The sequence below is a fragment of the Neophocaena asiaeorientalis genome, unplaced genomic scaffold (genome assembly GCF_003031525.2).
Source record: "Neophocaena asiaeorientalis asiaeorientalis breed wild unplaced genomic scaffold, Neophocaena_asiaeorientalis_V1.1 scaffold43, whole genome shotgun sequence".
NCBI lineage: Eukaryota > Metazoa > Chordata > Mammalia > Artiodactyla > Phocoenidae > Neophocaena > Neophocaena asiaeorientalis.
Genome location: NW_020173674.1, coordinates 6,736,837 through 6,750,705, shown reverse-complemented (window position 1 = coordinate 6,750,705; position 13,869 = coordinate 6,736,837). Strand labels below are relative to the sequence as shown.

At 54.6% G+C, this 13,869-nt stretch overlaps 1 protein-coding gene across 1 annotated transcript; it reads right to left on the bottom strand.

Annotated features, from left to right (window-relative positions):
- Positions 1-1,105: 1,105 nt before the first annotated feature.
- Positions 1,106-9,910, bottom strand: RELA (RELA proto-oncogene, NF-kB subunit). Its single transcript, XM_024749085.1, has 10 exons — positions 9,829-9,910; positions 9,575-9,726; positions 9,294-9,442; positions 8,318-8,409; positions 7,830-7,961; positions 6,864-6,968; positions 6,431-6,643; positions 3,468-3,548; positions 3,307-3,381; positions 1,106-2,534 (listed from the first exon to the last, which is right to left on the bottom strand). The coding sequence occupies exons 1-10, from the start codon at positions 9,893-9,895 to the stop codon at positions 1,912-1,914; spliced, it is 1,689 nt and encodes a 562-aa protein (XP_024604853.1). The 5' UTR covers positions 9,896-9,910; the 3' UTR covers positions 1,106-1,911.
- Between the last annotated feature and the right edge of the window lie 3,959 nt (positions 9,911-13,869).

Genomic DNA, 13,869 nt, shown 5'->3' with positions numbered 1-13,869 from the left:
GGTTGGCTGGGGTCCTGACCTGGCCACCATGCTCGGGTTCCGCCCCTCGCGCGTAAGTACAGCTTGGCCTGGTCCCAGAGTGGTCCACCTGCTTCAGACCCTGCCCCCCGACCAAGAGCCTGGAGCGAAGCACGATTCGCTCGATGCTTTCCGGTTCGCCAACATTCCGCCGCCAGCTGGCATCGTTCCTCGTAGACACCGTCCATCGGAGTCTGCACCCTGGGCCTACTGTGTTCCCAGGGGACTCGGTAGATTTGCAGCACGTCCCACTGAAACCCGGTTGCTCCTGCCTTCACCCTCCCGCAAAACCCTGCGACGCCACCGGCCTCAGGATGGGTTTTCCTGAAGCGCATTAGCCGGCGTCCCTATTGGAGACTGCTATCCTTGCGCATGCGCACTAGCGACGGCGGGCCCTAGCGGGCCACGGCCTCTGGCGACCCTGCTTTACTGCGCGTGCGTCGGGCCAAGCCGGAAGTACGTCCAGTTCTAGTCCCTCTGGAAGTCGATTTGTTTTTGTTGAGGACTCCTGGGCGCGCGCGGTGATGGAACGGCGGCTTCGGATTTAAGATTTCCTCGGTGCTCCCAGGGCAGGGTGTCAAAGCACAGACCTTTACCTGGCACCTCCCCTTCCCCAACACATGCAAACACTCCCTCATCCATTTAAGGGATGAAATCCAAACCTCTTAGCCCCGCGTTCTTGATCTTTCACCGACTGACCCCATCGAAACTTTCAACGTCGTCTCTCTTACCCCGCTCACCTACAAACGCTGGCTAGTCCCTCTGCGAGATCCACCCTCCTCTGTTGATGTAAGACCTGAAGCTAGCGTGGCCTCTGTGAAACCCTTCCTGAAAATGCTCCATCCCCACAGCTGCTGGGCCCTACCGGGCTCTCACTAGGCTGGGACCTCCACCCACTTCCACCCACTCCCACCCCCTGGCTGACTGCTCTCATCCACCGGCTGGTATCCAGGGGTTTCCACAGGCATCCTCGGACTGCAGGCTCCCGGATGGCAACGTATTCATCCAACTCTGTATCACCAACGTCCAGCCTGAAATGACCAGCAAAGAGTGTGCTGACTGTTTGCTGAAAGAAGGCAGATCTCTGGCCAGCTTGGCAATGAATTTATTAGTTCAGAGTAGAAAAAGCAATAGTCTATAAACGCTCTGATTCTTCACTAAAAACTGAGCCTTTTGACTGGAGAGCAGTCAGCCTGCTCTCCCCCTGACCCTCCAAACAACTCGCCCTACTACTAAGGCACTTGAGAAAAGGGGGAACAGAGCAGTCTGAGAGAGAACCTCCCTGGATCCTGGAGAAGGCCAGTGCTATCCCACCAGTTCCCTTCAACCACAGCCCAGCAAGGAAAGAGCTGGCAGAGCCCTCTGCAGGGTAGGAAGGCCAGCCTCTCAAATGCTGGTGGTTAGGCACAAAGAACGCCAGCACCACCCAGGGGCTGGTAACAGGGGCATTATTTTGGCTCAAGGTGTAAGTGAACCCACGATTTGAGGCAGACACTTGGTAATAAGGCTTTGTGGCCTCAAAGGCCATAGCTCCAGCCTGTCCCTCTCTCTAGGAGAGTACTAGAAGCTGGAGGGTGGGGTTGAGGGACCCCAGAATTCCCTATAGAGACTGGAGCTGAATATCAGGATAAGGGAAGGAAGAGTTTGAGTTTTCCCAGCTCTCCCCTTTCCAGAGAAGTTAATGCTTCTGCTTAAGCACCTCCAAAAAGAGAGAGATAGCTACTGCCAATAGAAGAATAAAATGCACCCCCCTCCCCAGAAAGACATCACCCAAAGAAGTAGGGGGCAGCTGGAGAACACACACACACACCCCCCCCCCAGAATCCGTAAGTGCTTGCTTTGGGAGGGCTTGCAACCCAGTGCTCTGGGCAGGGCAGGGCAGGTCCCTGCCCTTTAGGAGCTGATCTGACTCAGAAGGGCTGAGAAGTCCATGTCTGCAATGGAGGAGAAGTCTTCATCCCCTGAGAGGAGGCCGTTGGTGAGGCCAGAGGCTCCCAGGGGAGTGGGAGCTGGGTCAGGGGGCCTCTGGGACCCTGTCACCAGACGAGTTATAGCCTCGGGGTACTCCATCAGCATGGGCTCAGCTGTATGGGGGGCCATGGGTACACCCTGGTTCAGCAGCTGCTGAAACTCAGAGTTGTCGACGGATGCCAGGTCTGTGAACACGGCTGGATCTGTGCTATTGCCGAGCAGGGCCCCCAGGTCTTCATCAGCATCAAACTGCAGCTGCAGCAGAGCCTCTGTCAGTGTCCCTTCCCCAGCCGGGTTAGTCTTGGGGGCAGGTGGGGTCACAGCCTGAGCAAGGCCTGGGGCTAGGACTGGGCCAGGGGCTGGGGCCTGGGCCAGGGCTGATGCCATGGCTGGCGCAGGGGCTGGGGCCTGGGCCAGGACTAGGGCAGGGGCCGGTGCCAAGGCCGAGGTCTGGCTTGGGATCTGCCCAGAAGGAAAGACCATGGGGGAGAACTCCTCAAAGTTGATGGTGCTGAGAGATGGTGTAAAGGGATAGGGCTGGGGAGCTGGAAAGAGAAACAGAGAGGCAGGGGTCACAGAAAGCCTCAGAGGCCCACCCCAGCCTCTGGACCCCAGCTGCTGTCAAGACTGCTTAGGATCAGTCCTTCTCTGTGCGGTCACGGCCAGCACCCTAGCACCCTCCTCTTAATCGAATCTGACCTCGCCTGTAAGGTCCAGTTCTAGCCTCCACTCCTTGGAGCATTCCCTGTCTACCCTAGCCCACAAAACTCTCACAGCCTTTCAGAGGAAGGGATGCTTTCAGAGCTGGCGAAGCCTCATCATACAGCTGAAAGACCAAGCACTGAGTGGGCCTGGGCCCAAGCAACACCCAGTAAGCAGGGGGCCGTCATTCTTCTTTGAGCCACGTTTTGCTACTTTAGAGGTGATTTTTTTTGTTGCCCCACTTCAATGGAGAGCTGAGGGCAGAGACTGTGCATTTTTGAAACTTCTGTATCTCAAGGTCTCCAACGTGGGGTTTAACTGGCATAGGGGTTCTCATCCCCAAGAGGTTGCTGGTTCCTGGGCCACACCTCCAGAGCCTCTGATTCCACAGGTCTATTAGGGGCCCAGGAATCTGCATCTTCACTGCTTCCCTGATGGCTGTGACACAGGCAACTAGGCCTCAGGCCCTGAGAAACAGGAGCCCAACAGAGAGCAGCCTTCAGATGTCTGCTGCTGAGACTGACTGCTCATCTCCCTCCCAGAATGGGTCTAAACCACGCACTGAACAGATTTGAGCCTATAGTTCTGGTGGGGCAACCTTAAGGAAATCCTTACGTGGCTTGGGGACGGAAGTTGAGCTGCGGGAAGGCACAGCGATGCGCCGGGTCGGAGGCCGGTGGTCGGTGGGTCCTGTGAGGCGAAGCCTGGGTCAGTTCATGGCGCCCAAGGTCCCCCTTCCCCCGCCTTCTCTCTAATTCTCCCACTGCCCCTCTTACCATTGAAAGGGCTCTTTTTCATGATGCTTTTAAAGGTCTCATACGTCCTTTTGCGTTTCTCCTCAATCCGGTGACGATCATCTGGGAAAGTAATGGAGAAAAGCAGGTCTTACTCTCCCCAGCTGGACCCCCAAAGCTCTCAAAGGACCCTTGGGAGGTAGGTGATGGGACAAACTTCCCGAAGACCCTTTCTCCAAACCTTCTCAGCGAATGAGAAGAGCTGTGTGACTCTGTGACACTCAACAATTATAAGAACGGGGACTTCCCTGGTGGCGCAGTGGTTAAGAACCCGCCTGCCAATGCAGGGGACACGGGTTTGATCCCAGGTCCGGGAAGATCCCACGTGCTGCGGAGCAACTAAGTGCGTGCCCCACAACTACTGAGCCTGCACTCTAGAGCCCGTAAGCCACAACTACTGAACCCATGTGCCACAACTACTGAAGCCAGCGTGCTGCCTAGAGCCTGTGCTCCGCAACAAGAGAAGCCACCACAGTGAGAAGCCCGCGCACCGCAATGAAGAGCAGCCCCGGGCTTCCCTGGTGGCGCAGTGGTTGAGTCCGCCTGCTGAGGCAGGGGACGCGGGTTCGTGCCCTGGTCCGGGAAGATCCCACACGGGAAGATCCCACGTGCCGTGGAGCGGCTGGGCCCATGAGCCATGGCCACTGAGGCTGCGCGTCTGGAGCCTGTGCTCCGCAACGGGAGAGACCACAACAGTGAGAGGCCTGCGTACCGCAAAAAAAAAAGCAAAAAAAAAGAGTAGCCCCTGCTCGCTGCAACTAGAGAAAGCCCGCACGCAGCAACGAAGACCCAACGCCGCCAAAACAAAACAAAACAATTTTAAGAATGCCATGGCTTTGTGAGAAGACCTCTGTTAGCTCAATCTGCCCTCTGAAGGCCACACAGGTACTCCCAAGTCAGGGGCACAGCTGACATCCCTGTTCCCCTCCAGCCTTGATCAGGCCTGGCACTGTGCCCTCTGCTCTCTGGGGCAGCCCAGGCATGACAGACCAGCTTAAGACTTCAACAGACTCTTAATCTTCTCTCTGATGGTTTCAGAGTTCAGTCTGGAGCTTTCAGAACTTTCTAACTACTGCTGCACTTGGATAACCCCAAAGGACTCGACGCCAACAGTCCAAAGCCAACCTCATCATCTCACCTCAAACACCTGGTTCTGGTTCTTTCCCCTTCTGTGTTCCCTCCCTACCTCTCTGCCCTGTCCCCAAACCTTGGACACATCCTCAGCATCTTCCTCTTTCTCATTCCCTACCATTCAGCCCCTAGACACATATTTACCAAGCACCTACTACATGCCAGCCTCCGTTTGAGCCACTGGGATATGGCCCTGAGTAAGCAGACAAGGTTCCTGCTCCCAAAGTTGACATCCTGATGACAGAGGGGCGAAGACACAACCACATACAAGTGATAGCAGCTCTGAGGGAGAGGCACAGGGTGATGTAACACCACCAGAAGATCAAGGAATCTAGTTTAAAGGTGTCCAGGGAAGCACTGGTGTGAGCCCATCGCGTGAAGATCTGGGCGCCGAGCATTCCAAGCAGAGGCAACAGCTAGAACACTGGTCCTGAGGGGGACTGGGCTTGCTGTGTGTTGTACGCAAAGGGCCCGTGGGGCTGAGAGTCCCCGAGGAGGCCAGCAGTAGGTGAGATCATCTCGCTTTGCACTCCCTCTGCAAGGTTCATATGGCACCTCCTCTCCCAGGATGACCAAAACATCTTCCAAAATGGCCTCCCCACCCCGAGTCTCCCCATCTCAGATCCTCTGCACGCTGCTGCCAAAGCGAGCTTCCAGATCTGCTCATGTCACTTCTCTGCTCAGAAACCTTTGGTGGCTCCCCACTGCCTTAGGATGCAACCGTGGATGAATGCCTAGAGTCTAACCTTCAAGGCCCTTCTGGGGCTTCCCTGGCAATCCAGTGGTTAAGACTCTGCAGCTCCACTGCAGGGGGCGAGGGTTTGATCCCTGGTTGGGAACTAAGATCCCACATGCCATGTGGCACAGCCAAAAACAAAACAAAACAAACAAAGAAAACCAGCCCTCCTGCCGGGGCCTGCTCACCGCCCACATCAGCTCCCACCTCGAAGCTGTTCCCAGACGTGCTGTGCCGGGCACCCTCCAACACCCGTGCCCTTCCAGATGCTGCGCCACCTGCCTAGAAAATGCACTTCTGGGTCTTTCTCCAACTCAAATGGCAACTCCTCCACGCAGCCGGCTCCAGCTCCCACGGTATTTTGCACACACCTCCATTTCGCACGTTACTCTGTAACTTAAGGCTCTGTTTTGCATGTGTGTCCTCATGTGCCTGAGCTTCCAAAGAGCAGGGCACATGTCTTATTCATTTTTGTATTCAGATTACCTGGCACAGGCCCTGGCACCAAGTGGACACTCAGTGATTATGTGTGGAATGAACTGATGGCCGTTTGGGGGTTGTTTTCTAGACTCTATTAGACAGTTCCCAGGGCAGGAAACACTCTCAGGCTGGATGACGGACTTTGAATAAAGGATCACTCCGGCTATTCCTATTTGATCAGATACCCGAAAGCCTTGACCAAACCATGGCTGTGTGGTAGTGATAAGAGAGATCCGGTGTGGCAACAGGACCCTGGAGCCAGATGGCTTGGGTTCAGATGAGGTCTGGGTCTGCCGACTCACTGAGTATGTGACCTCAGGCAGGTTAGATGCTTACTCCCACCTCAAAAGGTTCATTAGAGAATAAAATCAGGTAATTCGCTGATATGCCTGGAATAGGGCCATGCCTGTAATAAGAGCTCAGTAAGTCTTGGGTATCGTTACTATTAAATGAGGCAAGAAAGATAATCTGATTACTGTGTAAATCCCTGCCCGACTCCAGCTTCTGACCCTCACCTACAGCTGCCACATCCAGGCCTGGCCTCACTCCCATTGGCTGGAGCCCAACAGCCCTGCTGCTACCCTCCCCAGCTGGGTACCTGTGTCTGGCAAGTACTGGAATTCCATGGGTTCGCTGAGCTCCCGATCGGAAGGCCGCCGCAGCTGCATGGAGACGCGCACGGGGGCCTGCAGGCTGGGGTCCGCGTAGGGGGGCGTCCGGAACACAATGGCCACTTGCCGGTGCACATCAGCTTGTGAAAAGGAGCCTCGGGCCTCCCAGCCTGGTCCCGTGAAATACACCTCGATATCCTCTGCCAGAGATGGGGTGGCTTCATGGGTCACCGTGCTCAGCTCACCCAGCCCGCCACCCCCTACAACTGCTGCTACTTATCTCTGGACATACATCGCCCTACTGTCCCCAAGGTGTTGGGGGAGTGTCTACACCAGTTCCCTGACACTCACCCCATGTCTGCTCAGCCCTGCCCTTCACCTGCTGATCCAAAGAGCACAGCCCTCCTCCCAGGTATGTACCTTTCTGCACCTTGTCACACAGCAGGAAGATCTCATCCCCCCCAAGGCAGCTCCCAGAGTTCCGATTCACTCGGCAGATCTTGAGCTCGGCAGTGTTGGGGGCGCCTGAGGGTGTGGGAATAAGGAAGGAAGCCCTGAACCACCGGAGGTCTCCTGGGCTGACCTGCAGGAAATGCAAGGCTCCTGCCCAGCCCAGAGCCAAGGCTGTCCAGAGCTTGCTGACTGTACCTCTGCAGCCAAGGTCCGACCATTCCCACTGGCTCCTCACCTCAACCAATTTAGCAACTGTTTACCTACTAGCACCTACTCTGTCCCCAGCTCTGTTCTAGGCCTGAAGCATATAACCACGCACAAAACCTAAACGTCTCTGCCCTCACGGAGCTCACAGTCCAATGTGAACTAAGGGGATCACAACTCCTCTTTCTCCACCTGACCCAAGTAATCTTCAAGGCCCATTCATACCCACCCTGGCAATGAACCCTTCCCTCCTGACCCCCCGGTTCATCCTGGTTTCCGGGCCTCGGGGCTCCAAAGGCCTTTTATTTTCACTCATCCTGCTGGCTACTTAATTAAAGACTGCAGTTGATCTACGTCAGCCCAATTCATCTGTGAACTTCCTGTGAGCTTTCATCATTGAATTATTACTCTCTAACATTATCTCATTTCTGGGAGTTCATTTCCTGGAGTCATCAGTACAGTTCTGGGCATACCACCCTCTCATCACGTATTGGAAATGCCCGTCTCCCATCTGACTCCCTGCCAGCCTGGAAGCTGCACCTCGAGGGCAGCTCTGGGTCTTCTTTGCCTCGTCTCTCCAGCCAGCACAGTTCTGGGCACAGAGGAGATGACGAATCTGCTGGATGACCGGACGAAGCCAGAGCAACTTTTGCAGGCCCCCGTGCCCGCCCCCACTTCCTCCTCACAGGTCCACCCCTCCTCCCTGCCTGCAGCTCCCTGGCCACTCACGGTTGTCAAAGATGGGATGAGAGAGGGCAGGCGACAGGCGTAGGGGCCTGCCTGCCGGGTCCCGCACTGTCACCTGGAAGCAGAGCCGGACAGCATTCAGGTCGTAGTCCCCACGCTGCTCTTCTACAGGAACTGCCAGAAAAAGAGATGGTCAGGTGAGCCTAGGCAGGGGATGGAGCGGGATGTGTGTGTGTGCAGGGGTGAGCTCTGGGTTGGGAGGGCTGTTTGAGGGCATGTGAAACGGTAGGAGCCCTAGAAGAGGAGGAAGAGACGGTTCTAGACCCATCACTGACTCCACTTGTGACCCTGGATGCCACGTTCCCTATGTCCCCTCTCCGGGTCTCTTTCCCCAGTGGTAAACAGCAAGATTCCATCTGTACTGTGGGTCTTGGCCAGCGAGGGACAGATGAGGGGAAGGTGGCCTCAGGGGGCGACAGAGGCTGGAGGTGCTCCAGGCAGGCCCAGGCCTTTGCCGCCGCCGCCCTCACCTTGGAAGGGGTTGTTGTTGGTCTGGATGCGCTGACTGATGGCCTGCTCCAGGTCCCGCTTCTTTACACACTGGATCCCCAGGTTCTGGAAGCTGAGGCCCCCCGGGGCATCAGTCCCACTGTCTCCAGAAGAGCATGGGCCCTCCTGCCTTGCCCACTCTGCCCGTTCTCCCCCACCCACTCGCCAGGTGAGCACTTCGTGCTTAAGCCCCTTGAATGGTCCCCAACCATATGCCACCATGAAAGCCACTCCCTACTCTGGCTGACAAGGCCCTGTGCCCTGGCACCTGGCCCCAGCTGCAGTCCCTGCCGGCTCCCTAACCTCTGCCACAGGGGCTTCTTTCCCTTCTCCAAACACATGAAACTCATTCCCACTTCAAAGGCTTTTGCACCCGTTCATTCTGCTGGGCGTGTTCCTTCGGTGCTTCTCTGCTTTCCCACATTTAGGTCTTACCTGCGAGAGGCCCTTCTGACCTCCCAATCCAAAGGAATGAGACCGGCTCCTTCGCCTCCCCCACCTCGGGCTCTTCTTCCAAACTATTACTGCTTTATTTTCATCAATGAAATGGTGACTCCCTAACAGTATCTTGTTTAGTTATTTGTATATTTATTTATGGCCTGCCTCTGTCAACTAGTATGTAAGCTTCAGGGGAGACTGGTGGTTCAGTGGTTTTCTTTCTCGCTATGAGAGATGTGACACTGAGTGACTCGCCTTTCCAGCCACAGGGGTTAGGGGTTCAGAGGTGAGCAGGGACCCATTCCTTTTCCATGGAGCTCACAAGGAGCTCCTCTCCGCTTGAGAGGAGACACAGACAATTTCAAGACAAAGGAATCTGCTTGCAGAGCTGGGGACAGAGCAAGGAGTGAGGAATTCTGCCCTCCCTCCAGAAAGGAGTAACACTGTAACAGCTACACAACTGCCCCGCCTCTCCGCCTTCCGTCTCACCACCACCCCTGCCACCCATGACAAGCTCACCTGTGGATGCAGCGGTCCGGGCAGAGCTCAGCCTCATAGAAGCCATCCCGGCAGTCTTTCCCCACAAGCTCATGGGGGTGAGGCCGGTGAGGGGGGTCCTTGGTCACCAGGGAAATGCGGACTGTCCCTGGCCCCGTGTAACCATTGATCTGTCCAAAGTACAGAGAGAACCCTAGAGGCTCAGAAATTCCAGACTCACCTCCCAGACACAGACTGTGTGGGCCTGAACGCAAGTCCCTCCCATACTGACTCTATGTCCCCCACCCGGGCGCTGTGCTGACCTTGATGGTAGGGTGGGTCTTGGTGGTATCTGTGCTCCTCTCGCCTGGGATACTGCCTGCTGAGCGGCCCTCACACTTGTAGCGAAAGCGCATGCCCCGCTGCTTGGGCTGCTCGATGATCTCCACGTAGGGACCGGAGGCCTGGGCCGGCTCTGTGGGGGACACGCGGGCCAACCCCCATCAGATGGCTGACCCCATTGCCCCTGGCCCTGGGGAGCTCGTCCCAACCCACTGAGAAAGGATGGCCCACTTACCCGCGGGGAAGATGAGGGGGAAGAGGTCTGAAATGAGAAGGAGACAAGGGTCAGCACAAGCCCACATCCTGTCCTCACCAGGGAAGGTCTGCTTCCCTACAGCGAGGAGATGGAGCCAGGCCCCTTCCCAGGGACACGGAGTCGGGGCCTGACACCTGGAGCCTGCAGGGAAACTAAGGGGCAGGGGTAAAGGAGCCAGAAGCACCTGCTTCCTGAGGGAAGCCGGGTATGGGGGCCTCCCTCCACCAGGGGAAACTGAGTCAGGGTCTTTTCTATTTTCATAAGTTAAACCAAGGGAGGGCACCCTCACCCCCCATCCTGAGAGGAAACTGAGTCAGATACATTCCCCCCTAACGAGGAAACTAAGTCGGAACTGCCCCCCCGGACCCCGGGGGGAAACCGAGTCAACGCTCCCCCCACACCCCACACCCAGAAGGGAAACTGAGTCAGACCCCCGAACGCCCAACCCCGCCCCGCGCCACCATCCGGCCGGCCGCTCCCTGCGCAGCGCCCATCGGCGCAGGAAGGGTCGGAAGGCGACGCAGGGGCTCCCGCTGCGGTCCCGGCGGCCCCAGCGCCGCCATCCCGCGGGGTTTTTTTTCGCCGCCGCCCCCGCCGCCCCTGGCGAGGGTAAGGGGCGAGTGAGCGCCACGCGGAGGCCCGGGAGGCCGTGCGTGCCGGCGCTGTTGTGGACCGGGAGCCAGTGCGCGCTGCGCGGGGCACCGAGAGGCTGCTTGCTTGGGGGCCGCTCCCGGGGCTGGCGGGGCGGCTCGGCTCGTCCCCGAGTTCGGGCCCCGCCTGGAGGGCGGGGCCGGCGATTACTCACAATGTTTTTAGGGGATTTCGGGGCCCCCTTCCTCCGATCCGAGGAGTTTGGTGATGTCACCCCGAGCCGGGTCTGGAGCAAAGCCAGGGCTGCCGGGCTTCGACCGCCCGCCTTGCGCAGGGAAGGTCTCGGGCCTGCTTTGCCCTCAAAGGCCAGGTGGCTGAACTCCTCACGGTTTCCTAGTCGATAAAAGTGCTGCTCGGTGCTTCTCGGTGGTTGTTGCCGCAGAAGCACTTTTTAATTTCCCGTCCTCCCCAATCTGGCTGCAAGGAGGGGAAAGGGAAATGCCCGGACCTCTCCACCTGGCAGTGCTTGGATCGTGGGCTTCGCAGAGCCTGCTGCACGCTAGGGTGGCCCGAGGCTCCGCGCCGCGTCCGCTCCCACAGGCGAGCCGGGCACAGGCTCATCTGTTTAAGATCATCCACACTGCCGGCCCTCGGGGGCAATGGGAGGGCAGGGGGCACCCAGAGGTAAATCTCTGGAGCCTCGTCTCTGCAACCTGCCGCCTCTGTTTTAGAAGGTCCGGGACCCCCAGGGGCCGCTTGAACCCGCAGGGTCACACCACCCCCACCCCCCGCCCCCCGTCTCCCCAGGGCTTCCGCCTGGGGTCCAGCCGTCTCCCAAAGCATTCCCACTAATTAAACGTCCTGTAACTCCTCGCCAGGGGTGCAGCGGTCCGGGCAGAGCTCAGTCTCCCCCAAGGCCAAGCCCAAGGCACGTTCGAGCGGGGTGAGGGTGGGCCTGGAACACCGCGCCCCCCCACCCCCCAAGGCGGCTTCCTCATCCCAGAATGAGGATGCTCCATGGCAGGCGGCAGAGTCTTCCCCAGATGGAGGAAGCCTTTTTATTTTCTCTAAGTTCGTTCTAAATTAGGGAATCATGTGGGAATTGGAAAAGATTGGAAATTCTGACTTTCTTTCCCAGGCTCTAAAAAAACAGGAAGAGAAAAGTGAAAACAGTTACCACCCCTCCCACTCATTTCAGTTTCTCATGTGGCTGCCCGGATTAGAAAAGTCACCTTACTTTTTATGAGGAGGCAGACGTCAGGACGACAGAATGGATTAATTATAATCCTTTTTAAATTATTTATTTATTTATTTATTTTTGGCTGCGCTGGGTCTTCCGTTGCTGCGCGGGCTTTCTCTAGTTGCGGCTAGCAGGGGCTACTCTTTGTTGCGGTGCTCAGGCTTCTCATTGCAGTGGCTTCTCTTGTTGCAGAGCACAGGCTCTAGGGGCGAGGCTTCAGTAGTTGCCGCACTTGGGCTCAGTAGTTGTGGCTCTTGGGCTCTAGAGCGCAGGCTCAGTAGTTGTGGCACACGGGCTTAGTTGCTCCAGGGCATGTGAGATCTTCCCAGACGAGGGTTCGAACCCTTGTCACCTGCATTAGCAGGTGGATTCTTAACCACTGTGCCACCAGGGAAACCTATAACCTCTCATTAATGACCATTGATCATTGATCAATGATCATTGATCCTGGCATGATCCTCTTTTAAAAATTTATACATGTATAACTTTTCACTTTTAAATTAATATGTTGAATTCCAGTGTACCCACTGCAAAACTCAAGAGGCTGGATAGAGCACCAACAGGACTTAACATCTACCCACGTGCTCCTCACCTGTTCATCCCCTCCTTATCCCTGTGTCTAGCGTGCCATCATCCAGAATTCTGTATTTGTTATTCCTTTGATTTTTCTAAAGAAAAAAAAAATTTAAGAAAAACATTGTACTCATGTATACGTGCCTACACAATGTCATGTTTGGTTTTGCTTAGTTTTGAACTTCCATGAAGAGAGTATCATGTTATTTGTTGTCCTTTGTTATTTGCATATTTCACTCAACACCTTACTAATATTTGTCTGTTTCATAGTTTATTCGGTTTTTTACTGCTGTATACTATTCTGTAAATGTACCACAGTTTTTTATTTATTCATTCTGACGATGGTCATTTGGGTTTCCAGTTTGTTGCTATTATAAACAGTGTTGTTAAGAACATTCCTGTGAATGGCTCCTGTTACACATGTATCCAGAATTTTCTTGGATTTATACCTAAAAATGATTTTTTTAGAGCATAGAATTTCTCTTTATCAGTTTTCAGAATAATGCCTTGGTTCTTTAGCATCCTCTAAAATTGATTAGTAAGCATTTAAAAAATATCTTAATGAATGCATGGATTTAAGCATATTTGATGTGCTTTAACCTATTACAATTTTTATTGAACTTCAGATTGTTCCATCTTTGGCCAGAATACATAAATAATTCCTAAAATTCAACAATCAGAAAAACCAAACAACCCAATTTAAAAAATGAGCAATGGGACTTCCCTGGTGACGCAGTGGTTAAGAATCCGCCTTTCAATGCAGGGGACACAGGCTTGAGCCCTGGTCCGGGAAGATCCCACATGCCGAGGAGCAACTAAGCCTGTGCGTTACTGAGTCTGTCTGCACTCTAGAGCCAGCGAGCCACAACTACTGAAGCCCGCATGCCTAGAGCCCCTGGTCCGCAACAAGAAAAGCCACTGCAATGAGAAGCCCGCCCACCACAACGAAGAGTAGCCCCTGCCCGCCGCAACTAGAGAAAGCCCCAGTGCAGCAACGAACACCCAATGCAGCCAAAATAAATAAATTTATAAAAAATAAAAAATGAACAATGGACTTGAATGGACATTTCTTCAAAGAAGATGTAAAATGGCGAATAAGCACATGAAAAGATGCTCAACATAATAGCTATCAGGGAAATGCAAAGAAAAGTCACACTGAAATCCTACTTCATACTCATTAGGATGGCTATTATCAGAAAAACAAAACAACAAGTGTTGGCGACGATGTGGAGAAAGTGGTTTCTTTGTACATCACTGATGGGAATGAAAAATGGTGCAGCTGCTGTGGAAAAGAGTAATCCTCAAGAAATTAAACAGAATTACCATATGATCCAGCAATTCCACTTCTGGGTATATATACAAAGCAATTGAAAAGAGGAACTCAGTGTTCATAGCAGCATTATTCACAATAGCCAAAAGGTAGAAGCAACCCAGATGTCCTTGGACAGATGAACAGAGAAACAAAATGTGGTATATACGTACAGTGGCATATCACTCAGCCTTAAAAAAGAATGAACAGCAGAAACTAACACAACATTGTTAGTGAATATACTTAGTGCTACTGAACTGTACACTTAATCATGGTTAAAATGGTAAATTTTATATTACGTATATTT